Source organism: Peromyscus maniculatus, chromosome 2 (genome assembly GCF_049852395.1).
Source record: "Peromyscus maniculatus bairdii isolate BWxNUB_F1_BW_parent chromosome 2, HU_Pman_BW_mat_3.1, whole genome shotgun sequence".
Classification (NCBI taxonomy): domain Eukaryota; kingdom Metazoa; phylum Chordata; class Mammalia; order Rodentia; family Cricetidae; genus Peromyscus; species Peromyscus maniculatus.
Genome location: NC_134853.1, coordinates 165385473 through 165412536, shown reverse-complemented (window position 1 = coordinate 165412536; position 27064 = coordinate 165385473). Strand labels below are relative to the sequence as shown.

The 27064-nt window shown below is 48.6% G+C and overlaps 1 protein-coding gene across 1 annotated transcript in view; it reads right to left on the bottom strand.

Annotated features, from left to right (window-relative positions):
- The window catches only part of Mtor (mechanistic target of rapamycin kinase), a 113891-nt gene that overhangs the window by 70664 nt on the left and 16163 nt on the right, over window positions 1-27064 (bottom strand). The window contains exons 9-25 of the mRNA XM_006975240.3: window positions 26444-26630; window positions 25432-25560; window positions 24267-24511; window positions 23318-23533; window positions 22541-22746; window positions 20254-20376; window positions 19486-19575; window positions 19142-19234; window positions 18194-18328; window positions 17844-17973; window positions 16307-16557; window positions 6436-6522; window positions 4030-4197; window positions 3458-3570; window positions 3082-3244; window positions 1928-2020; window positions 998-1144 (exon numbers count right to left, since the gene is read on the bottom strand). Of these exons, the coding sequence (XP_006975302.1) occupies window positions 998-1144; window positions 1928-2020; window positions 3082-3244; window positions 3458-3570; window positions 4030-4197; window positions 6436-6522; window positions 16307-16557; window positions 17844-17973; window positions 18194-18328; window positions 19142-19234; window positions 19486-19575; window positions 20254-20376; window positions 22541-22746; window positions 23318-23533; window positions 24267-24511; window positions 25432-25560; window positions 26444-26630 (2576 nt within the window). The remainder of the gene's footprint in view (window positions 1-997; window positions 1145-1927; window positions 2021-3081; window positions 3245-3457; window positions 3571-4029; window positions 4198-6435; window positions 6523-16306; window positions 16558-17843; window positions 17974-18193; window positions 18329-19141; window positions 19235-19485; window positions 19576-20253; window positions 20377-22540; window positions 22747-23317; window positions 23534-24266; window positions 24512-25431; window positions 25561-26443; window positions 26631-27064) is intronic.

The following is a 27064-nucleotide window of genomic DNA, read 5'->3' as shown; positions in this document are numbered from 1 at the left end:
CTGTGAGTTCAAGGCCAGCCTGGGCTACCAAGTGAGCTCCAGGAAAGGCGCAAAGCTACGCAGAGAAACCCTGTCTCGAAAAACCAAAAAAAAAAAAAAAAAAAAAAAAAAAAAAAAAAAAAAAAAAAAAAAAGCTTTATAGGGGCTGGCGAGGTGGCTCAGTGGTTAAGAGTACTAGCTGCTCTTCCAGAGGTCCCAAGTTAATTTCCCAGCACCTAGATGGCAGCTCACAACTGTCTGTCACTCCAGTTCCAGAGGATCTGACGCCCTTACATAGACATACACATGCAGGCTAAACACCACTGCACATAATAAAATAAGCAAATAATTAAAAAAAGAAAGAAAATTTTATAGCCAGGTGGTGGTGGCACACACCTTTAATCCCAGCATTCAGGAGGCAGAGGCCAGCCTGGTCTACAGAGCGAGTTCCAGGAGAGTCAGGGCTACACAGAGAAACCCTGTCTCAAATAAAACAAAACAAAACAAAAAAAAACCCTCACAATCCTACTGCCTCAGTCTACTGTGGGACAGGACTACAGGTGTGCACTACCATGCCTGGCACTTCTGTTTCTTCTTTTTGTTTTTGTTTTTTCTCGAGACAGGGTTTCTCTGTGTAGTTTTGGTGCCTGTCCTGAATCTCGCTCTGTAGACAAGGCTGGCCTCGAACTCACAGAGATCTTCCTGGCTCTGCCTCATGAGTGCTGGAATTAAAGGCATGTGCCACCGCCACCAGGCCAGTGATTTTTTTAATGCTTTAAAATTTATTTATTTATTGCCAGTCATGGTGGTGCATGCTTTTTGGTACATAAAAAAATCAAAGCAAAGAAACAAACAAATGTAAAAACACACAATGGCCTACGTTCATAATGCTGAGATTTTTTGTTTTAAACAAAAGTTCATTGGTTGGTTTAAATTCAAAGTAGCAAGAGATGAAAGTTTTGAGTGAGAGAGGAAAACAGAGCTCTGCTTCCCAAAACCCTGGAAACAATGGACCTGCCTTTTGGAGGTTGATGGTGCTGACATGCAGCTTCTTCATGGGTCCCGTTTCAACTGGTCCACTGGCCAGTGCATCTCCTTGGCCACTCCTGAGCATTCGGTGCTGGTAAATCAAAGGGTCCTCCTCCTCATCAGCAAGTGTGTACCCCTGCAACAGAGATGTACTGAAACACCCGCACCCCTACCAGATGCTCCCCGCTTCCAAAACGGTCACAGACCTAGGTAGCTTCCTGCCTGGAAGAGCCAGGATTTCAACAAGCAGGACACACTGCATGTATGCGTAAAATAACCACAGCTGGCTGAGCTCCCCACTGGGGTGGGTCACTGAGAAACCTTTCACAGGGCAGCCACAAAGCCAGGCGAAGGCAAACTGTAAGTGAGAATAAATTGAGCAAGTGCTGAGGGCACACACAGCACACAGCTTGCTACCTGTTTTCATACAGCCCAAGAGAGGGATGATTTTTTTTTTTTCTCACACTCTCAAATGGTTAAGAAAAAAAATTAGGGGTTGGGGATTTGGCTCAGTGGTAGAGCGCTTGCCTAGCAAGTGCAAGACCCTTGGTTCCGTCCTCAGCTCTGAAAAAAAAAAAAAAAAAAAGAATCCTTCACAATACATGGAAGATTGTGAGAAACTCAAACCTCAGTGTCCACAAACGAAATCTAATTAGTCTGGGGCCAGGCTCATATGTTCTGTGCTGTGTGTGGCCAACCAAAAAGGTCACAGAGGCGGAAGTCAGAAGCTTCAACAGAAACCAGAGAGACCACACAGCCTACAGTTCTGAAAAACAAAAAACAAAAAAACCACCTTCTCCAGACATGCCTGCCAGTCCTAGCCAGGGCTAAAAGGCTAGCCTCGGCTTGCCCTTTGCTGTGACCAGAATGCCAAGAAGGAAAGACTCTTGGGACCTCAAGCAGAAGGGCGCCCACTCACCTTGACGATTCTGCAAATGAGCACGTCGTAGCGCTGGTGGTTGATCCGGTGTCGCACCAGGACTTTATTCACCATTGGAATGAAGATTTGGTACTATGACAGGAAGGAGGAAGACACCAGAAACTATCACTCTGGAGAAGAGAGAGCAGAGCTACTTTCCCACGCTTGGCTGGCTCAGCGCTAGAACTTTTTCTCACCCCAGCTGGAATGCCAGGCCAATTCCCCATTGCCTTCCATTTCCTCAGTGTCCAGGTCTGCTGCTCTACAGTCCATTTCTCCACACTTCACTGACAATCCTCATTTTAAAATATTATCAATTCTATTTTCCTGTGATCAAAATCTCCCAAGCCTTCTAGTCTTGCTCAGCATAAAAGTCCTCCCAGTGACCTGCACACATTGGTGGGCCCTGGCACCCCGGAGGCTTATGACACAGCCCAAGTTCCTGAATCTGCAGATTTGGCCTGAGATCCTGCATTCCCAACAAGCTTCCAGGCATACAGATGCTGATGGCGCTTATCCCACCTCACCCTGTGCACTTGGTGCTCCCGTCTCCAGCTGCCCACCTCACCCTGGTGCTCCCGTCTTCAGCTGCCCACCTCACCCTGGTGCTCCCATCTCCAGCTGCCCACCTCACCCTGTGCACTTGGTGCTCCTCGTATCTCCAGGTAACTCTGGAGCTGGGGTGACTGGAGTCAGGTCTCTGTTTAAACTATAGCTGATTAGAAAAGTTTTTCCTAGCTCCCCTGAATGAGTGGCGTTTCTTCCCACTTTTACCCAGCACACTCAGGTCGGTAGGGGAGGGAGGAGGAGGGGGAGTGTGACTCACTTTGCTTCCCCAGAATGTAGGTGCCACCGAGTTTTATGCAGTGCTGGGGACAAACCCCAGGCCTCCACGCACTGGCTCGGGAGGCACTCCATCCCCAGCTAATCTCTGCAATCTCTAGAACGACACTCAGCCTACACAGGTGCTTCAATTCACACTGGCTGAACACAGGCAGGAAGGAGAAGAATAACAAGTGAAATCAGTGCGTCTTCTCCAAGACTGGCCGAGACCCACACACCGACCTACGTCCTAACAACTGGAGAGTTCCCAAGTTTTTCTTCACCAACGAGGTACAATAAATAACATGGGTCGTTCAGGAGTCCCATCTTACCTTCTTCCCCAGTTGAAAGACAAGTGAAGACAGTGTGTCCATGGCTGTGGAACGCAGCTCCGGGCTCTGGTCCAGCGTTCGAACGATAGGGTGAATGATTCGGGAGGCGTAGTCAGTGAAATCTAGGGACTCTGTCAGGCGGTCCACTGTCTCCAAGGCAGCCCTACAACAAGTGCAAGCTGAAGGCTACCTCAACCTCAGCACTGAGGGAACGAACGGGAAGGAATGGCTGCGAGGTACTGTGGGTGCTATGAACCCGAAACGTTACACACCAGGAGGGCAGCAACAGGATCTCCACAATCCGGGACATTTCTGAACTAACGATGGGTGCAGAAATGAAAGCCACCAAGATGGCCTGCTAAGACAGGGTGCTTACTTCCTCGATGGCAGTGGGACTTCAGGGGCATCAAACAACTTCACAATCGGAGGCAACAACAAATGCAGGTAGTCATCCAGGTTGGCACCAAACAGCTGGATCGCCGCCAACAGCTGCAAAGTGAGCAAGAGCGTGGTGGTAAAGAGATACAGGAAGGCATCGCGTAGCCCGGGACACAGCGGGGCAGTATACAGAAAACCCAAAGCTCTGCAGGGATTCTGAAGAGCCCCTGCCAAAGGGCTCTGGACTGCGCTCTTTTTGGTGCCTCCTTCCCCTTATTTTATGAGTACATGCTACTTTGCTTTCTCTGCTTTGTCTCAGCTGACGTAGATCAGGTGCTAAATCATACGGCTGGCTTGAGATGAACCTTTACTAAGAGCAACCCACCGAAGGAGACAAAACAGAAGTTAATAAAGAGAGGACTGTCAATATTCCGGAAAGACACTGCCAGTGCTAGATGTCCTTGTACCTGGAATTTGGTCTTGTTGGGCACCTATCAGCATGTCACCCAGAACAGGGCCCACAGCTCAGTTGTCACCCACGGATCTGAGGAGGCTGGGACCCTTGCTCACCTTGATGGAGACGATGCGGCCCTGGCTGTTGTCATGCATGAAAACACGCAGCATGTGTGGGATCAGCTGGGGCAGGTAGAGCTTAAATTCACCGCCAAGAGCCACCACAATTTGCTCAATGAGGAGAATGATTGTGCTCTGGATTGAGGTGTTCATGACCCAGAATTCCTAGAGAGGGGAGACAGAGAGGAGACTCAGGCACTCATTTGCTAAAAAGGGCGAAAACGCAGTGAGTGTCTTCCCATCTTCCTCTCACTGCGTGCCCACAGCCACAGGGACAGACAACACTGCACTTCCCAGGTGTTGGGTGCCCCCTCCTCCATGCTGTGTTCCTGCAGTCCTCCCCTAGAAGCCCAGGGTGTGCTCAGTGTGCCCTCTCTGTCACTTTCTCACTCACTCCTCCTGGGCTGCACTCACCCATTCGGACCCCTGTCGTTCCTTCCCAGTACGATGCTAACTTGCTGGGAGGGCAAGCCTCTCTGCTAGACTTGGGCAAGAGACTTCACCAATTCTTCTCTGATCCCTGGAACCTACCAGAACATCTGGAATACTCTAGTCATCAGACTGTTTACAAACAAACATGTTTACATCTGAGTCACTCCAAGAGCTCTGATCCTCTACCAGAGGAGAACCCCAGTGTTACCAGGAGTTCTGCCCTTTCAGGATTTATACTTGGCTGGGCAGGATCTGACACCTATTCCCTACACCCTGTCCACCGGATACTGCAACAAAGTATGTACTTCCACATCCATGCAGGAACAATCCATAGAAGTTACTGATATAAAAACCTGGCCAATGGCTCCAGATTCTGCCTTGGAACTAACTGCAAGGCAAACCGGCCCAAGTCTCCAACTCCATGAAAACTGTCATCTCAAGTCACTTCGAAAATGGACCTACAGCTTTCTTTAGAGCCTCTGGAGCAGGAGACTGAAAGTGCCAGACACTCTGCTGCTGATGGTGGCACACGCACCAGTGCTCCCAGGGCCTGAACAATGCACACGGGCAGTCGGGAAGAACAAGGGGAAATCACACTAGAAAATGCTGCCTAAACTTCCTGTCTGCTGGACACCCCCCGCCTCTGGAAAACCTGCTCACTTCCAGCAGTGACCCTGCAGTCTGTAGGTCCTGGTCTGTCTAAACTTCCTGTCTGCTGGACACCACACCCCCCTCTGGAAAACCTGCTCACTCCCAGCAGTGACCCTGCAGTCTGTAGGTCCTGGTCTGTCTTATGTTCATTCACTTGGACCCCACTTGCTGTCTTCAGAGAACGCCGAGTTTCTCAACCTATCACCACGGGCTCTTCACAGAGGTTTCTTTACTCAGATGCCAGCAGTCTGCCTGGGGATGTGGGCTAGATCATTGCTTACAGACTGTTCTCTTCCTGGACTCGAGGGAGCTCATTAAAATGTCCAGGATCAACAGCCAAAGGAAGAACACCTGCTCCGTCTTCTCCGCTGGGACGGAACTAAAGCTGCATTCTGCGGGCGAGGCCCTCCTCCAATCCCTGTGCATTGGTCATACTTCCTTGAGGGAGGTGGGGGTGATTCAGAGGCCTTCAGCTTCCTACCCTGAGCACACTGATTCCTTCCTGCCTTCCTTCCCCAAGGCCATCCACTGGGCAGTTAAGCATTTGGCCTAACTCTTCCTGCACTGAGTCCTCCATGGTAGAAAATGGGAACACAGCAGCTTTTAATGATTTATACATGTAGGGGCTGTTCAGTTCTGAACCCAGGCGCTGGGAAGTTCCTCTGGGGAAGTGAGCCATTTTGATATTGGCCCTGCTGCTTCCGCCAAGTTAACTACAAAGCAACCCTCCTCACACAATCACTTAAATCACATAGGGCAGTAGAAAACAGTTTCTGTTATCGGGGTATCTTCTAGCACTTGCTTAACTCATTCAATGAAATGCTAGGCCCCAGCCCCTCCTTGGGTGCCACTGAAGTCAGATGACATTTATGTCTTTGGAGGTTGCAGGGCAAAGTTTCACCTCGTTACCCAGTGCCTGACAGGTACTTCAGAGGCCTAGGAAAACAATTCCCAACCCACCCGAGCTGTGGGTTATGGGGAGTAAGAAGAGGGGCTTCTGTAGGAGTAAGAAAGCGCTGCTGCAATACTGAAGTGAAACTACTTGGCTGTGTGTGGGCAAGTAACTCAAGAATGTCTTCGGCAGAATAATTATTTCAGGATTTCTCTTCGGACTTCAGACTTCCATTCTTGTACTTGGGAGCTGGGAGCCTGCACCATCAACCCCCAATGACTAATACACGCACTGTGGAGTCCTATTCTCTGCAGTCATGTAACAGCTCTACAGTGATCTGTGAAGGCAACATCCACGTAACCTAAACTAATTTCTGGGAAACCCTTGACCTAAATGCAGATGAACAGAGAGCAGTAACTTCTACTCACTCTCATGAGGGTGACTATCTCATCCATGTAAGGGCGGATGTGACTCTTCACAAAGGACACCAGCATCCCCAGCTGCTGGAACAGAAACTGAAAGAGACAAGAGATAACAGGTTGGTACCTGAAGGATACAGAACTCACAGGCTTACCCAGCAATGAGCAAAGACAACTCTGGGGTTGTGCACAGCACCCCATCTACTGAAGTATGCTTCAGGAGACTTAAACCCTGCAGCGGTGAAGGATCTTACACACTAGGACAGCCAATCACTGGATGGCAGGAGCTCATAGCCAGACTGGTGGCTTACAGGGCCTTGTCACCTCCTGTGCCTGCCTCTGTGGTGGGAAACTGCAGACAGCAGTGCTTTAGTCATGGACTATCCCAAGTGCCACCCCAGGCCATACATGGAAAGCACCAGAGTGGGACTGAATGCTGCTCTGTGTGGCGTGACTGTCAGGAGCATAGCTTTGTGAGTCACTAACGACTTAAAAAAAAAAAAATAGGTATAAGACCAGTAATGGTGGCACACATCTTTAATCCTAGCATTTGTGAGGCAGAGGTAGGAGGATCTCTGTGAGTTGGAGGCCAGCCTGGTTGACATAGCAAACTCCAGGACAGCCAGTACAACAAAGGAGACCCTGTCCCCAAACAAACACAAACACAAACAACAACAACAACAAACCTGGCATGAAATTATTAGCCAACTACAAATGTAACTGGGTCCTAATTTGCTGCAACTTACTTTCCAAAGTATGAGTGTGGTAGTATACACCTTTAATCCCAGCACTCATGAGACTTGGAGCTAAGTGGGTTTTTAAGAGTTCAAGGCTAGATTGATCTATGTAGTGAGTTATAGTCCAGCCAAAGCTATACAGTGAGACCTTGTCTCAATAAATAAATATAAACATAAACTCCTCATTGTGGATATTATAATCAATTTATTAGTAATAAATCAATTACTTTTTTTTGAGACAGTGTCTCATGTAGCCCAGATTGGCCTTGATCTTGCTATAACTAAAGTTTCCCTGATCATCTCGTTTGTTTGTTTGTTTTTTCAAGACAGGATTTCTCTATGTAATAGCCTGCTGTCCTGGAATTCAACTCTGTAGACCAGGCTGGCCTCAAATTCACAGAGATCCACCTGCCTCTGCCTTCCAAGGGCTGGGATTAAAGGAATGTACCACTACTACCAGGTATCCCTGACCTTCTGATCCTCCTGCCTCCACTTCTCAAGTGCTGAATTTTGGACATGCCATTACTACATCCAGCTCTCAATTAGGTCTTAAGATATCTCAAAGAAATTGTGAGCCAAAATGAGGAGCAAACTTGGAGAGGGACTGGATAGGAGTGAGGAGATTCTATTTAGGGTAGTATCATTTTTAATTATTATTTTTGGTTGCTGTTGTTTTTTGAGTTTTGAGACAGGGTTTACTCTGTAGCCCAGGCTGGCCTTTGCCTTAGACTGACATCCTGGGATGGATCACAGGTGTGAGTCACCAACCCCAGCAGGTGGCATCCTAAAGCTGTCAGAAGAGCTGCCACCACTAAGTGAACCAGGGACCAGGAAAGGCTCAGGTAAGGAAGCTCCTGTGACTTGCAGGACTTTACAGCTCTCTCTGTCTGTTCCTCTCCAGTAACAAGGCTGGAAAGAAACATGCATTTTATTCCTTTCTTCGTTTGGAAGCTTGGGTCAGTTGGGGATGAGTAAAATAGTATTTATTGCTTTGAACAGTGACAAGAGCCTGCCTGTGCTCATAGTACTCAGGAGGCTGGGGGAAGTAGATCAACAGTTCCAGGCCAGCCTGGGCTACATAGTGAGCTCAAGGGTACTCTGTACTTTTTAGCAACATCCTATCACAACAAATAAAATATTAAGTTATGCACTCTTGGAGGTCATTGCCTGCAGAAGTGAGGACAAGACACACAGAATCAGGTCCACAGACAGCCTTGTATTAGTTCCTAACAGGGACCCCATGGCTGCTAAAGTGTTCAAACCCCAGCACCACATGGCTCAGCCCATCTCAGCATGTCCCTCACGGAATCATTGCTGGCACTTTCATGAAAAAGATCAAGGGACAGGAAACTCTAGATAAAATGGCACGTCAGCTAAATTTGTTATAAGAACCTGAAAGAAGATGGAAAACCTAAGCCAGAGGCAAAGCAGGGTACTGAGGAAGCAGGGGGTCAGGAAAACACTAGAGAGAAAGAGGAAATGAGCCTCCTGGTTCCGGGTCATGCCCAGGGAGGCAAGCTTGACAGCTAATGCTAAAGCAGGGGTGCAAGCGCCTCACACCCAAGCAAAGACTCGGGGCCCACCCCCTTTTCTTCTCCCGTAGATTCTTTTGAAGTAGAATAAAGGAGAAAAGACAATGATTAGTTACTGGTTTACTTGGTGGTTTACTTAAAGCACTGCCTACTTGCTGAGTAGGAGTCCACTTGCTACCTGGGACAGAATGACCTGGAGAAACAGCTGAGACAACTGGTGGTTGCCCTTAACAACCTGCTGACTGCCAAGTCAGCTCTGTAGAATCTTGTTTGCTTGCCCACCCCTACTCTGGAGTCTTCGAGTACAAAGTGGACCTGACATGGAAGAAGCCTGTCAGGAGCTGTCCTGGCTTCGGTCCACTGGTGACATCTCCTCTCTTCCACGCTCACTGGTGTCACAGCGCTTATTCCAGCAAGATTCCTGCAGCACCTTCACGGGCTTTCTCTTTGTTAAAACCCTGAACCCTGGGCTGAGGCCAGCTTGCGAGTGGTTAAGAGCGGGGACTGCACAAAAAGAGGACCCAAGTTGGGTTCTCAGCACCGACACGGGGCAGCTCATGGCTGCCTGCAACTCCAGTTCCAGGGCATCCAACATCCTCTTCTGAACTCTGAAGGCACCTGCCCTCATGTGTACATTCCCACACAGACACACACACACAGACAATTAAAAATAAAAACTAACAAAACCCTTGAACAGTAATAGGAAAGAATATGAAGGTTTTGGTCAGTGAGATGGCTCTGAGGGCAAAGGCATTTGCTGCCACACCTGAGGACTTGACTTTAATCCCTGGGATTCACAGGGAGGAAGGAGAGAAGCAGTCCCCACTGCAAGTTGTCCTCTGCTCTCCACGTGTGCTGTGGGACATGCACACCTCCTCTACCCCTGCAAATACAGGCGTGTATGTGTGTGTGTGTGTGTGTGTGTGTGTGTGTGTGTGTGTGTGTGTGTGACTTTGTTCCTGAAACACATGGTAGACTAAATCTCTGAATCCTCCCACTATGAAAACTGGAAATTAATGCATTAAAAAAACCAAATCATCAGAATCCAATCGTTTTGCATAAACCCAGAACTTTAATGGGATACATCTAAAGAGAAAAGTGAATTCTAATTAAAGAAAAGAAAAGCTCCTTCTACTGGCAAAAGCGGACAAAGAAACTGTCGGTCTTAACATGAGTTCTAGGTGGAAACTCTCCTGGAGGAGCTGAGCATCTCAGGCCTACTCCCAGATGGGCTAACTACCTGGGTGGCCTGGGACCCAAAGCACAACTGTTCCTCTCCGCTCCTCAGAGCAGATGTTCCGGCACTGCTTCAGGGAGTGTCTAAATGAGGATGTACGGCCACAAAACACCCAGAAGGGGCCATCACAAGGGACCAGAGAGACAAAGAACAATGAATTGGGTCAAACAAGGATTTAGAGAAAAGAGCCTCATCACACTGACAGTGAAAGTCTGCTGAAGATGCTTACAGAAATCAAAGTAGGAATGTGAAACACAAGCAAGGATGGCGGCCCACACCTCTAATCCCAGCACTCGGGAGGCAGAGCCTGGCAGATCTCTGTGAGTTCAAGGACAGCCTGGACTACAGAGCAAGATCCAGGACAGCCAGGGAGAAACCCTGTCCCTGTCTTAAAAAACAAACGCCGGGCGGTGGTGGTGCACGCCTTTAATCCCAGCGCTCGGGAGGCAGAGCCAGGCGGATCTCTGTGAGTTCGAGGCCAGCCTGGGCTACCAAGTGAGTTCCAGGAAAAGGTGCAAAGCTACACAGAGAAACCCTGTCTCGAAAAACAAAAAACAAACAAACAAACAAGCGAACGGTAACCGATAGTAAAATGGAAAAGATAATATAAAAATAAAAGTCGGATCAATAAAGACAAATCAAGCAAGCAGCCCTCTATAGCACAGGAAAGTACTAAGGGCAGAAGTAACCCCAGCTCCAACAGAACCATAATGACAGCAGCTGGACCAGACGCAGACTCAAGGGCAGATTTTCCTGTAATCCCAGTCCTTTGGAAACCTGGAGCAGGATGACAGAGAGCTGGGAGCCACTCTGGGCTTATATACAAAGACCTATCCTACCAAAACAAAACAATAACAACAAAAAACACCCCGGATTTTAAAGTCTGACTAGGAAGTTAACCTAGTATTATCCCTACAAGGGACTAGGCAAAAACCAAAGGCAGAAGACAGTTGAAAGTAAAAGGACAGAAAAAGACACACTCATCACAGGAGAACAGCTACATTACTAGGCAGAATAAACTTTAGGGTAGTCTTCAAGGCCCTTCAGGGTCACTACATAATGATGAAAAATTCAATTTACTATGAAGATATATTTGCATGTACTTAAAAACATAATCTTAGCTGGGCAGAGGTGGCGCAGGCCTTTAATCCCAGCATTTGGGAGGCAAGGCAGGTGGATCTCTGTGCGTTCGAGGTCAGCCTGGTCTACAAAGCTAGTTCCAGGACAGCTAGGACTGTTACACAGAGAAACCCTGTCTTGGAGAAAAAAAAAAAAAAAAAACAGAAACCAACCAACCAAACAACCAAACAACTCCGTAATCTTAAAAATATTTGAGATGGGCTGCAGAGATGGCTCAATGGTTGAGAACAAATTTTGCTCTCACAGAGGACCTATGTTCAGTTCCTAGCAACCACATCATTTGGTTCACAGTTGCCTGTAACTCCAGCTCCAGGGGATCCAACGCCCTTTTCTGGTTTCCTTGGGTACCTGCACTCACTCAAGTGGGCATACACACATACACACGCCTATACACCCAACTACAAATAAAGACAATTGTAAAAGTAAATAAATATGAGAACTGATGAAAGCATGAAAAATGAATTGTTGCACATGGTTTCCTCCAGATTGAAACTCTCCCTTCTGGAGGGAGACTCCTGGAACTCACAAGATGCTCACAAGAATCAAGAAGCTCAGAGAACCTGAGACAGAGAGACATAACTGTGGTCTTTGGTGGTACAGCTGCCTAAGTCACCCATTGCCTCTCCACTGCTTTACCTGCTGGACTTGGAGGAGCTCTTGCATTGGTCTGCTGTCCCTCTCTCAGATAAACAGAAAGAGACACCCCAGGGAAGTTCTGCAACACCAACAACACACACTAAGCAAGGAAATTTGACCTCCGTTCTGTCCCCATTTGATAGATTTAGCAAACAAAAACTTCACAAGAACACGGGACTGGGGAGATGGCTCAGTGGGCTAAACTGCTCGCACAAGGACCTGATTTTAGAACACCAGCATCCATGAACGTGCGTGCAGCAAGTGTGGCGGGCCAACCGCAATCTAGTGCTTGGGAGGCAGAGGAGATCCCACAGCAGAGCTGGGAGTTACACGTGCTACATCAGCGAGCTCTGCACTTAAGTTAGAGATCCTGCCTCAACATACAAAATAGAGAGGGAAAGATACCTGATAGCAACCTCTGGCCCACACGAATGCCCACACATGAACATGCACCTCATACATGTGTGCCCACAAACATGCCAATGTGTGTGGGAGGGTGGTCCCCCAAACAGCTTGACCATACAGCTGCCATGACAAGCTTAGAGGCCCAGACACAGGTTCTGTCAGGCAACCTCTGGACCCAGGAAAAGCCATAAGCTGACCCCATCCAGTGGGGCCTGCATCTAAGAGGAAATACCTGTCATTCCCAACATTCCCTATAATCCTAGACAAATGTCAGCCAATCAGGGTCCTGAAACCTGGAAATTCCCTCAACCCAACCTCTGCTTCAATAAAAACCCCACCCTGCCTAGGCTCTGGCCTGGGCTCTGTGCTCTCAGGGCTGTATCAGACAGAGTCCAAGCTCTGAGCTTGAAAATAAGGTTCTTTGCTTCTTTTACATATGGGATCTGGTCTCCATGGTGGTCTTTTGGGGGTCACCACAATTTGGGCATAACACTAACATACATATGAACATGTACACACACACACACACACACACACACACACACACACACACACACACACACACACACAATCTGAACACAGTCTAATGATGTATGTAAAAGCTAGTGGTAACGGTAGCAAGCACAAGCATACAGGAAATCTGTGAAAATCAATGAAGCAATGAAACCATCAGGCAAATTCAGCAAACACAAAAGAATGACAAACCCAATGCAATTAACTTAGAAATCGATACCAAAAAGAGAAATTAAAAACCTTCTAAGTGTGCAAATAAAATACCTACTTCTGAACAACTCAAGGGTGAAAGAAGAAACCATCATGTCAGAACATAGAAAGGACTTATTTTTGAACATTAACGAGAATTCATTGTTATTCAGCAAGGAGGTAGCAAACTACTAATATATATTACAGCATGAATGACCCCCGGAGGCATTATGTTGAGTGAAGAAAGCTAGGCACAGGCCTGCCAATGCAGCTTTGTAGGGAGAGTTTCTGCAGAGCTGCAGCTGGTTTCCTTCTGGAGTGTTAGCACCTGGCTTTAATCTGCCCTTTGTGACTGCTACCTTTTGTCTCATACCTTCCCTCTGAAACATGTAAATCTTGTCTGAGAGTTTCCTAAAGGTGCAAAGCCTATGCAGAACTAGGTTGGGGGCAAACTCAGCAAACCAAAATGTCTCCTAACTGAGAATCTGCATTTGGCATTGCCTCTTTGGGCAGCTTAGATAAGAGGTGTTGGTATATGGAACTGACTTGCTAAAGGTGTGAATTGGATAACAATAAAAAGGCCCTTTGCTAAGGACAGTGAGTCAGTCCCCAGCAGCTGATCCCCCTGCTGTTGGAGAAAGCTAAAAATCATCCTTAGAGTGCCTCTGTGTCTTCTTTCCACAGACCCCCATGAACCCACACACGAGTTACAACATAGCTCAGTTGGTAGAATGCCTGTCTAGTACGTACAGAGCCCTGGGTTCCATCCCCAGCACAGCATAAACTGGGACTGGTGGCACACATCTGTAATCCCACCACTCAGGAGGTAGACATAAGGGGACAGGAAAATCAGGGCTTTCTGGTTATGCAGCAAGCTCAAGGCAGGTCTGTGCTACAAGATGCCTTGTATTCAAAAAAGAGAGATCTGGGCGGCAGTGGCAGGCTGGTCTCTTGAGTTTGAGGCCAGCCTGGTCTACAGAGCTAGTTCCAAGACAGCCAGAGTTGTTACACAGAGAAACCCTGTCTCGAAAAACAAAAACCAACAAACAACCTCCCCAAAACAAATGGAAATATAAGCAAACAGTGGAAGCATCTTCATGACAGTGTCATCACTTAGATAAAGCTAGTGTTTCCCAGAAAAAGCTAACCAGAACAGTCGTAAGAACTCCTGACGAGAAGAAAGCTAAATCAATCTTGAGCCTGCAGTTTCCAAAAACTACAGATCAATTCTATTTCATGCAAAAATTCGTAATTTAATATCACATGCAGTATCAATAGGTTAAAAATTTATAACAACCAGAGTGGTTTTAATAAAAGGATATGTGGATGTGTTCCAGCATCAGAACTTATTTCAACATAATGCAACACACCAAGACATTGAAGGGGAATAAAACATGAATATTAAAACAAAGAAAAGGCATTTGGTAAATTCAATATCATTCAAGATTAAAAAGAAAAAAAAACTTCCAATAATTTAAGATTATAAGAAATATTGCCGGGCGGTGGTGGCGCACGCCTTTAATCCCAGCACTCAGGAAGCAGAGCCAGGCGGATCTCTGTGAGTTCAAGGCCAGCCTGGTCTACCAAGTGAGTTCCAGGAAAGGCGCAAAGCTACACAGAGAAACCCTGTCTCGAAAAACCAAAAAAAAAAAAAAAAAAAAGAAATATTAAAAACTTTAAAAAGCATCAGCCCAAACCCTACAGTATATACTACAGGTATAACAAGTAATAAAAACATAATAGCAGTTAAAGTCAGCATGAAAATCAGAAACAAGATTAAAGATCTGCACTCTCCTTCCTCTGAAACAGCACTGCAGTGGCGACCCAGCAATGCAGCAAAAAAAGTAATAAATGATTTATAGTTTAAAATGAACACTATCCAAACTCCCTTCTTTTTCAGAGTATGTAATTATCTAGAATGAAAATCTGGGAGCATTTGTAGCCAACAGAGTTAATAAGAATTTAATGAGGTTGACAATTACAGGAACAATGCGCAAAAGTGAGCTGCACGCCAGGCATGGTGGCTCACAACTCAAGTCCACAGCTACTTGGGTGGGTACGATCCCGAGAGCCCAGGAGTGGGAGACTAGCCTGGGCAACACAGAGAGATCCTGTCCCAAAAAGGATATATATCTCCTTTCTGTACTTCAGACACAAAGTCAGGAAGCAGTCTATAAAGTTACAGCACACCCTTCACTGTATGTCGAATTGGTAACGGTCACAGAGGAAGGATAATGAACCACAGCACCTGCACACCCTCAGGGCATTCTAGGACTAGCAAGAACTGGAGGCCGCCTGGCATCCCCAGAGTGAGGTGTGCTGCTAGTACACACAGCATGCCTGAGTACAGACGTCATGGAACCACTCTTCACATCCTATAGTTGAGAGGAAATAAAGAGCCAAGAAAGGAGAGAGGAAAGGGACAACTTCAGAATAAGGCTCGCCAGTAAAAGCAGAGGAACCACAGAACTCTACAAGGTCATGACCACCAGCTCAGCACCTGACTCAAGGATTACCAAGGAATGTTAAAGCCACTGGGTGAAAGGTAGCTGAGGAACAGCACGGTCACAGTCCAAAGAGTGTGACCTCACAGATTACTTATAATTCAAAGCAAGGAGGGAAATCTTACAGCAGAGAGATCTGCCACCCTGATCACGTGCTCCAAGTCATGGGACAAACTGATACCATTAGACCCAAGAATTATACAACTTCAGCTATTCAGAACTGTCACGAAAAATGTGTGATTCTGCCTTGCCTTCACAGAGCCTAGCAGGATAGTAATCTCAGCTACTAGGGAGGCTGAAGAAAGAGGATTCCAAATTTAAGGCTACTGGGGCTCAGAGCTCAAAGTCAGTCTCGAGAATTTGCTGAGATCCTATCTCAGGATAAAAAGTTGCAAAGGGTGAGGAATACAGCCCGAGACAGAGCCCTTGTCCAGTGGGTCAGAGGCCCCGAGTCCAGTGAGAGCAGTGCGGGGCTGGTGGCACCGGCCAGCAGTGGTTAAGAGCACACCTTTGCCAGAGAAGCCAGGCTTGATTCCCAGCAACCCCATGAGGCTCACAAGCCGGTAACTCCAGTCCCGGCAGGGGGATCCAATGTCTCTGGCCTCTCTGGGCACATGTACATACCCCCTCACATGTACACATAATTAAAATGAATAAAAATAAATCCTAAAAACAAACAATAAAAACCCAGTGTGATTTAAATCTAGTCAGGAAGAAGCAGGCAGAAATCTAGACTGCAGTCCAGTCCACAATTGAACTACATTACTGAGAACAATGCCGTTCCTTCCCACTTCGCTGTTCATCTTCTAGCTATCCTGTGGGGATGGAGCAGAACACAGGTTGAGCCAGCCGTACACACAGGTGCCGGAAGCTAAGGGAGGAGAGGCACTGTTCTCAGCAGCAAGCAGTGTGGTGTGAGGAAGTTGAGGCATGGGCAGAACTACACGGTGTGGTGCAGAGCAGAAGCGGGCAGGTGAATGCACTTACTTCCCGGATGGCCCCGTCGCAGACCCGGATGACATTAAGGAACGTGGGCATGACTTGGGGCAGGAACTGTACACATTTGAGGCCCAGGGACTTGAAGATGAAGGTGATGGCCTGAACCACCATGGTGTGGTGGTGAGAGAGGGACTGATCTCGGAAGATCCGCATCAAGGCCACCATGGACACAGCTGGGTAGAACTCATCCAGGGGCAGGTTTCCCATGTTGACCAGCATCTCACTGGTGCTGTAGTCAGCTAGGACAAGGTGACAAAGAGAGTCATGAGTATTGGTGACAGGACTCTGTGTGAGGCTAAGCATGGTTAACAGCAAACAAAGCCCCGTCAGAGACATTAGCATGCATACGTTCTCTCTGCTGCATTCTGACACTGCTGTGAATAGGGAACACAGGGGCTATTAGGAACCGATGAATAGGCTCTCCCCGTCAGGAGCAAAACCCATTCTGGCTTTTCTATTACCCAAACCACCAAAGCCTAAAACAGTACATGATGGGTTTTCTTTAAATTGCAGGTTTAACATAGCTTCTCAGCATTACAGTTCACAACTTCATCGCTGAAACCATCAATAAAAATAATTACTCCTCTGAATGAAAATAAAGGGAATTAGATTAGGCAAACATCTGTTCCACAGCTGGCTGGTCCCGCAGGGAATGCAGACAGTTAGCAGGCATATGCTGAACTCTGAACAGCAAGGACTCTGTCCTGGGAATAGTGATACACAACGAGGAGGAAAGAGTGGGGCAGGGGAGAGACTGGATGGCCAGCACTGAGGAACACAGCACCTGGCCTGGCCTCTGCTCCTGATGGCCAAGGTCCGAAGTGTAATAACAAGGTGCACCTCAACCCAGAAGGGAGGAGGGCTTAAAAACAATGACCGCACCTACAGAGACTTTTGGGAACAATCTGTTTAATTTTGGGAAATCCACATTTTGCTACAACAGTGGGGAGACCACTGCTAACTTCACTTTCATAAACGGGCTTGCCCCGTGGACGGTGGGCTGAGACTAGAAACTCAGACTCCATCTTCTTTCCCAAACCCTCAGGCTTCCTGTCAAAAGGCAATGGGTCTCTCTTGTCAGACTGGGAGCAAAAACAAAAGGGCCCAGGACTCATGGGCGCTACTGGTTTTTCTATGTAGTGATTGCCCTCAAATAAGCCAGAGAAGGAAAGAACTACCCTCCTGTCCCACGAGTGCCAGGGAATACAAAGGAACAAGAAAGAGGCACTAACCAAGAGCGACAGATGAACAGGGGTGTCAGGGTGATTCCCACTTCCCTCCCTGGTGTCAGAGGTAATGGAGACTCAGCCTGTTAACCCTCGACAAAGACTGTGGACAGACACGAGGACTTGGCTGTATCGGGTACAGCATCCCCGCTGCATTCAGGGACCACAGGCTTAGCATTCAGAAGTTGTCAAGAGATTCAGTATCTATCATTTCAGTTATCTGACCCAACACTTTCTAATCTGGCCAGGAAGGGTTTCGTGAGTCCAGACCTGACAAGTCTCTCATGTGTCCGACTTACAGGAATCCTGACTCGACTTGGATTCTGACAGGCTGACAGCAGAAGCGTCCCGGGATTGGTCAATCATGCCGATGTTCACTTTGTGCTTGTAGGGATCCAGAGCCCCGAGGAGCCCTAACACTCGGATAGCCTGGATAGGGAGGGAAAGAAGGTAAGCACTTACCCCAACATCTGATCACAACAGGGTTCACGGCACATCTCTCCCACACCTCACACCCTAACGACTGTCTCCATAGGCAGAGCAGAGACAGAGTGCAGGCCCAGTCCAGTGTGGGGCACGTCACTGCTATCACTTCCTCTCTCCACTGTCCTAGTCAAGTCTTTGCAGGCCAGGCACCCATGCTGTCTACCTCTCTCCGTGTGCCCTGGTTCTGCTCAGTCTTCAGGAAATTCAGCAGCACCTCGAGCAGAGTGGGATACTTCCTGTAGGGCTCCACCACATAGCCGGTACTGGCTACCAACTGTCCCAGGGTCCACAGGGCCACCTGAATGGACAAAAGGCAACATGTTCATTGAACCAGTACAAGAAAGAAAGCACAAGTATACTCTTTGTATCAAGAAAAATGAAATGAAATGCCAGAGCCAATTGGAAGTATGAATAGGAATCCTAGAGTCAGGACATAAAAATAGATGACCAAGCACAAACCTACAATCACAGGATCAAAAGGTGAAGAATAGAGATGGGTGTCATGGCTCACGTCTGTACTCTCGGTACTAGGGAGGCTGAGGTAGGAGAACTGCCTTCAGTTCAAGGTCAGTTCTACCTACACAGTGAGTTCCAGGCCAGCCTTGACCACAGAGTGAGACGCTGTCTCAAAAAACCAACAAAAGACCATACAGCATATTCCCACCTTTCTCCTTTCATATCCTGAATGACTACCAGGAACTACAGAAGAAATTAATACTGTTCTTCACTTTAGACTACTCCTCTATCAACCTCCAGTGCCTGGGGAGGGAGAGGGGCAGCTGACTGCCTCCACAGGCAGTGTCCAAGCTTGCTTCCTCCATCTAGGAGCTGGGGCTCTGACAACCAGACTGCAGAAGGTATTTTCCTCCTCCATACAGAGGAAATGGTGATGCTCAGCCTGGATACCAACTGCAGGGGACTGGTCAGGAGGAGAGCCCAGGCTTCTCTGAGATTCTTTTCTCCTTCCACATTCAAAGAAAATGTCAAGCACTTACCGTCTGTCAAAGCTCTATGTATGACTGGGCACACTACAATGAACAGAGAGAGGAACCTGTCCCTGGTTCCTGGTCCCATGGGACTGCCTGCTCACTCAGCCAACAGTGGTACTCACCTGCCTTTTGGCCAGCAGAGAAGAGTCCTGGAGCATGTCCATGATGATGATAAAGAGCTCATCAACCCACTTTCTCATTTCTAGGCCACTAACCTGCAAGATGAAAAGACAATGGCAGGCAGGATGAGAGATTATGGCATGAAGACATTCTTTGGGAGGGTATGGTAGGTCACACCTATAATAACGCTAGAAGTTGAGGCCAGCCTGGGCAACACAGTGAGACCCTGTCTCTAAACGAAAATAAGAACAAACAAAACCAGAAAGAGAACAAAGAGGAAAAGAACACTCTGACTTCCCCCAGGGCCAGAGTTTCCTTCCACCCCTGGAAAAGCAGCAGATCTCACCTGAGCCAGTTCTCCTATGGTAGCCAATACGTTATTGATCACTCCCGGGTTTGGATCGGGGTCTGGATCTTTCAGTTTCAAAATTAAAGCCTATAGAAGAAGGTACGAGAAAATGTGTGGACTGGAATCTACAGGAGCTCTATCTTACCCCTAGAGGGCAGCACAGCTCCCAAGTACATACAAAGCTCTGGGTTCCACCCCTAACACCAGAACACAACCAAACAAAAGAAGAGCCCTCCAAGGACCCTCTAGGTCACACATAAGTTACTTCTAGGCTTTATGAACCTAGGAGTCTCTGGACTGTGCATTTCCAAGCTTTTCTCTAAAGCAAACACAAGCCCAGTGTATGCTCCAGGAAGCACCACGATTTGAAGATGTTTCTCATATTCTTTTAACTCTGCCTGCCTAGCATCCCTCCAGTGGTGTATGTGTTATACATGAAAAACTTCACATGAATACCGTCTTCGCACCAAGGCTATGTTCATGTGTTACAGCTCACTTTTCTTCATCTGGGGAAAGTGCACCCGCCCTTTACCTACTTTTCCTTTCCAAGCCCAGGTGATGATGAGCCGAAGCACAAAAGAAAACTCATTCCCACAACTGGTGGCTTCTTAGCACTCTCTAACTCGAGGAGCTATGTGTAGCCCTTGTTCCCAAGCCTGGCCCAAAGGAATGATCAACCCGGTTCAGTATAGGAGTGCTGAAGCACCCCGTCTCCTAAACACAGAGGTAAGACAGATACCAGTCTGGCCCTCTGCTGGGCTGTACCTTCAGAATAGGCTCCATATAGGGGCGGATGAGTCGGGGGGCATTGGAGACCAGGTGCCCCAGCATGCGGGCACTCTGCTCCTTGATTCTCCCAATGCCACTGTGTTCCAGTTCCGTCAAAATCTGCAGGGAAGAAAGGTGACACACTATGGCAGAGGAAAACGGAGAGAACTGTGTAAAGGGAAATGTGTCAGGAGCTAGAGAAGGAACCCGACTTCCACTGGATCAAGTCTCTACTGCACACTCAGCAAGCGCGGGGATCTGTGAGGTCCCGGAACAGCCCTGGCTGTCCCTTCTCCAGTCACAGCAGTGCAAAGTCCTGCGGCACTGCGGAAGGAGCACCCGTTAGAGCTGTGAGTACAGTTTTCCAGACAAGGGACTGAAGAGAGGGCTCCCGGGGAAAAGCCTGTCCAGACACAAAATCACCAAGAGTCTATAAATAAGGACAAAGGAATCAAAGGATGCTAGAAGAGCTGTGAGGGGAAAGGAGAGCTAGACCTCCACAGCTGACCCAGACACAGCTACATGAAGGAAGCGCTAGAGGTCCATCTTGGGGCATCACTGCACAGAGCTGCCAGGCTTGTTCTCACACCCCCAAAACCCGAGCACAGCAGTGAGCTCAAGATCAAGTAGACACTGGCAATCCAGACAGACTTCTGGGTATGGCTGAGGGAAGGGAATGCTTGAGGTGAACACCACAAAGCCCAATTAGTCAGGGTCCAGCAGATGGTCTGCAGGAATGAAGACATTTTGCTCAGTTGCTGACTTGTTAACTGATTCTGTAGTCTCTCAGCAGCCTGTTTCCTCCAGTGACAGGAGACAGCAGTAAGTAGTTAGCAATACAAAGGACCCGTGGGATGCTGCTGGCTGCAGAGAATGCACCCCAGGGAGCAGAGGACAACTGGCAGGTGCAGTGCAGACCAAGCTAGAGTTAGAGCCATTTGTACCACTGTGACATCCACCAGCACCCAGTGACTAGACGGCAGACCAGGACAGGCCAAGGCACTCACCGATACACGAGGACGCACAACTCAATTTGGAATAATCTATACCCCAACTATTTTTCCTTATTTCAGAGTTTAAAGGCTAGGGGTATAGTTCAGTGATAGCATTTTCCTAATACATACAAGGCCCTGGTTTTAATCCCCCTATGTAGTCTAGATAAATATTTTTTAAATTTTTATGTATTTTTTTTTAAGTTTCATAGGTTAAGTTCAGCACATGGTCAATTCATCTGATGGCGTTTCACATTCTCCAGCATCAGGAAAATGAGCTGGCCTGTTGGCTGAGTATGAGCTTTCCAAGGACAAGAACTGTATCTGGCTGGCTCACCGACACACCACCAGCACGCAGCTCTACGTGGGACAGAGCAGATGTGCATTAAGTCCTCACTGAATGAACAAACCCATGATCTCATTAGGAGATATTTCCATGTGAAACTTAGCACAGTCTGAGCTGGTAGGCTCAGTAATGGCTGCTTCCTTCCCAGAGCCATAGGTGTCTTAAGATTTGAAGCAACAGGCACCCCCCACACAGGCCTGCAGTTAAAGCAGGAAGTCATGAGGCTGAAAATGGAAGTGTCAACAAAGTACAATTTTCCCATTTGTCAACGGATGATCGCATCTGTAGCCACGTTTAACTATGGCAAATAAAAGACGCTTTCCTAGAGTGAGCTGCACATACTGAGACTCTGTGTTTAAGTTCCTCACGTGCTAGGCAACACGTCTGTTTCAAATGATGCGGGAGGACATATCAAGGAGGGAGGAACTGGAACAGGAATCGTTCACAGGAGCCAAGGAACTTACAAGGCAGGTGAAGACAAAAATCAAGGACCTAGACTGCAGCAGATGTCTCTCCAGAGGACCAAGACATCACACGACTAAATGAAAGCCAGTGACCCCCGACCAAGCGCAATGACCACAGGATCATGTGGAATCGTGCCCACAGGTTAAGGCAGACAGCCTCTGTGCTTGGCTACCATTAGCAAGAAAAGGAGAACAGAAGACAGGAAAGAGCAGGAAGCCTGAGACCCTGTAGCAGATGCAGGGAAAGCCAGGATGCTGGTTCACTGGGGACCTGCCACAAAGACAGATGAGCTGCTCGAGAGGTTAGTCTGGGACCAATAAGCTCGCACTTGAACTGAACTCAAAGCTGGGAAACGTGGACTCTTGGTGCTAAACGTGACTTGGTCAAGTATCTCCATCTTTCTTCCCGGTCCCTGTCCTCAGCACTTCCTTCTTGACTCACTGTGGAGGTCCTATATCCTTGCTGCCTGTCACCCCGTTACCTGGATAAGCATCTTGCGCAGGAAAGGCATGACAAAGGCTGGGTTCATGCTACTGAGTCGGCCCACAGTGCAGATGGCCAGCTCTCGGATCTCAAAGACCTGGTCATTCAGAGCCACAAACAGAGCCTGTAAGTTTTCTGCCTGGGCCAGGTGGGCATCAAAGCGCTCATCCAGGGATGCCAAGACACAGTAGCGGATGTCAGGGTCTGCAGGAGCAAACGAGTCTTTGAACAGCTCTTCAGGGTCCCATCTCTCCATCCCCTTCCCAGTTTTTACCTCCACTGCTATCACCCTAGCCCAGTGGTTCTCAACCTTCCTAACGCTGCGACCCTTTAATACAGTTCCTCATGGTGTGCTGATCCCCAACCATAAAACTATTTTCGATGCTACTTCATAATTGCAATTTTGCTGCTGTTATGAATTGTAATGTAAATATCTGTTTTCCCGATGGTCTTAGGTGACCCCTGTGAAAGGATCGTCCAACCCCAAAGGGGTCATGACCCACATGTTGAGAACCTATTGAACTATTGAACAAACTCCAAAACACTTCATCATCTAATCTTCGCTCCCCCACCCCCCACTTTAATCTATTCATAGGAATAAAGAGAAATTAAGTAAAAAACTGATTATCTTACACCCACAGGCTGGAGAAGCCAAGCTAATGCCTTAGCAGAGAAATGGCTAAACATGAAATTACTGATGCTGCTGATGCTCTCTAGAGACCATGCAAACACCTTCAGCTCCAGGACCCCCGGCCTGCTCGGTCATAGGACTCACCAGGGTCTGTTATCCCAACCACAAGCAGCTTGCTGAGCACGTCCGCCACCACTTGCACTGCCGTCTGGCTAACCACATGGGCGTGGCCGCTGAGGAGGTGGATGGAGGGTGTGAGGAGGCGGGAGCAGGTGCGGGCAGCTTCCATGCGGATCTCCTTGTGCTCACTGTTCAGGAAGTGATCCGCACAGTGGCGGACAAACTGGGTCAGAGAGTGGCCTGGGCGGAAAAGGGGAGAGAATGAACCCTGCTGCTGGGGACAGAATTCCAAACCACACAGAACATCACAGCATCACAAGAATGGAGATATCCAGAAACCCCTGCCATACATCTGAAAGCAATAAATCCCCTCCCGGCTGCAGGTCAGGGAGGGGGTGAGGAGGAGCCGAGGTGAGGAGGAGCGGAGGTGAATGGTGGGGAGGAGCGGAGGTGAATGGTGAGGAGGAGCGGAGGTGAATGGTGAGGAGGAGTGGAGGTGAGGAGGAGCAGAGGTGAATGGTGAGGAAGAGTGGAGGTGAGGAGGAGCAGAGGTGAATGGTGAGGAGGAGTGGAGGTGAGGAGGAGCGGAGGGGAATGGTGAGGAGGAGCGGAGGTGAATGGTGAGGAGGAGCCGAGGTGAGAAGGAGCAGAGGTGAATGGTGAGGAAGAGTGGAGGTGAGGAGGAGCGGAGGGGAATGGTGAGGAGGAGCCGAGTGCCATCCTGAAGTTTCCACCTCTGATGTATTATTTTTCTGAAGCAATGCATGCTTTTTCTGAACACCATCTGCCCCAAACACATCAAGAAACAAATCACAGGGCAGGAATTGAACAGGTAAAGCCTGGGAAGGAAGGGCCACTACGCTCTAGTGCTCTGTGGTGACGACTCTAAAGACCCAGGAATCTAGATACTCTCACCCCTTTCTCAGGGCCACAGTACCCCAACACTTTGGCAAGGGCCACTGTAATGTCTTACCTTCAAATTCAAAGCTGCCAAGGGTTCGAAGGGCAAGAGTAATGCTGGCCACATCACTGGCCTCAGGGAGGGTGGTGAGACCAGGGGAAGCCAGCTGGTGGGCCAGGCCCTTGGGCATGCCTGGGTGCCGGAGGGGTTTGTGCATAAGGACCAGGGACAGCATCTTCAGAAGCCCATCCTGGATATCTTTCTTCAGCTGCGGGATCTGCCGGCTCAGGTCGTAGAGTACAGCAGTGAGAGCAGGGCTGCGGAGGAGGAAGCAGTCATGATGCGGCCAGGGCGTGGCACAGTCTGCCACTATGTGGCCAGGGCGTGGCACAGTCTGCCACTATGTGACCAGGGCGTGGCGCAGTCTGCCACTATGTGACCAGGGCGTGGCGCAGTCTGCCACTATGTGGCCAGGGCGTGGCACAGTCTGCCACTATGTGGCCAGGGCGTGGCACAGTCTGCCACTATGTGGCCAGGGCGTGATGCAGTCTGCCACTATGTGGCCAGGGTGTGGTGCAGTCTGCCACTATGTGGCCAGGGCGTGGCACAGTCTGCCACTATGTGGCCAGGGCATGGTGCAGTCTGCCACTATGTGGCCAGGGTGTGATGCAGTCTGCTTTGGGCAGGAGAACCGGGCACCATCACTGCTTGGTCTCGAAGTGCTGAACAACCTTGGCCTTGTCTCAGATTTCAGAATAATCTATACATTTATGGTTTTTACCAAAGACCTTACAAAATATAATTTAGCCACCAGAGAGCGAGTCTCAGTCAATGACCAGGAAGCAGACAGAGGCCATCCTCCATACAGGGGAGGGAATGACATTTTGGGAGGCTAGCCAGTCTCCCCGCTAATAACACCAACAGCAGCCACACACACTTACCGAGTACTCCCTATACGCCAGGCCTTGACTAGTGGCTATTTTCTGAACTCTTTCCCCTAATCCCTACAACTGCCTAGACAGCATAAACTGTTCTTTTCAGACAAGAAATCTGAGGCTCAGAGAAGCGGCTGAGTCAAGATCACACAGGAGCTAGTGATGAAGCTAGGCTTCCTAACCAACCTGTGTGTTTAGCCTGAGCTAGCCTGCCTATCCAATGTAATATCCGAGGAACCTGCCTCTCTCTTCTAAGCCAGGCCCATTCCTGAGGCCGGGTGGCCCAGGCCTCTGGCACATACCTCAGGCCCACGGCCAACATGGGCTCCAGCAGCTCCTTGATGTCCTGCTGGATGCCTGGCCCCATCGCCCGTGCCAGCATGCTGATGCACGTGAACACTGTGGCGTCCACCTGCACGGCTTTCTGCCTCCTGCAGAGAAACAGAATGGCTACTTTAGACATAAAGACATTCATAATGTCCCACCTCAAAGACACGCTGGGGCCAGGAGGGCAAGTTATTCAGACAGCACTGGCCACAGTGAGTGTAACGGTGACTGCAAACTTCTACTGGACCCAGCCCAGCAGTCACTGTGGGTGTATTTAAACACTGCGCCAGCAGAGGGCAGTACTGTGACTTACTGACGGGCTCTTTCTCTGAATTCAGGAAGAGGTATCATACTTGATAAGGAGGGGCTAACCAAAGTACTTAGTTGGGAAGCAAACTGAGGTGTGCTCCTCAGGAACCAGAGGGTAGTGTACAGGTATCCCACAGGAAGAAATGTCTCCCTATGATGAGAACGCTGGGGTCCAGTGCAGGTGGCTTTGGAATCTGCAGGGCAGCCCTTGCTAACAAACACACAGGGAAAGAGGAAAGCACGAGGCCATTGACACTGACTTCCCAGGGAGGCCTGGCTCTCCATCTGGCGAGATGCCAAAGGTCACGCTCATCTAGTCAGTGGTGGAATGACTTGTTACACTTTAGCGCTAAGGGAAAAGATGACCATCTGATCTCTTCGGTTCTAGTCAGGGATTCCTCCACAAGGGCTCTATCAACATAAGACTTGAATGCCAGAGAAAAGAGCCAGCCTGGAGAATGCACTGACATTCAACAAGTTCTCGGGGTACCCTCCTTTCTAACCACATACACAGTCATTGCAGCTGAAGAGCATGGCTCAAGTGAGGAGGGCCTGCCCTTCACCTGTCACGCCTCAGAGAGCAACGGCTGTGGAAGGGCGTAAGCTGTGCAGTGCGTGGATTACACTTCCTCTCCGGCTGAACGGAGGACAAAGTGAAGTCCTACCCGAGACGCTTACTTGTGGGCAAAGTCCTTGGGAGGCAGCGCCGCTCGGATGATGTCAAGCACACGGGGCAAGTAGACCTTAAACTCGGACCTCACAGCCACAGAAAGCAGGCCCAGGGCCTGGAACGCTGCAGTCCGCTCCTTCTCCTTCTTGACACAGCTCAGGACGTGGTTCATGGTATCCTGGAGGTACTGGGTATCTGGTACAGAGAAGACAGACATGGCCAAGGTCAGAGTTCCTGTACAGCACTCAAATTTAAGTTAAGGCAGCCCAGTGGGAAGATTCTAAGAATTGAAAGGATAAACCTTATAAGACATTTTACACTTGGTAATCATTCCTCAGGTATGTCTTCTGGAATAAGAAATGTCTTTTGTCTTTCCTTTAAAAAGTAAAAGCAGGGCTGGAGAGATGGCTCAGCGGTTAATTAAGAGCACTGGCTGTTCTGCCACAGGACCTGAGTTCAATTCCCAGCAACCACATGGTGGCTCACAAATGTATGTAATGAGATCTGGCGCCCTCTTCTGGCCTGCAGGCAGAACACTGTATATATATTAAATAAATCTTTAATTAAAAAAAAAAGTAAAAGCAAAGAGGGCATCTTCAGGAGAGTACCATACAGTTGTCCCCCTTAGT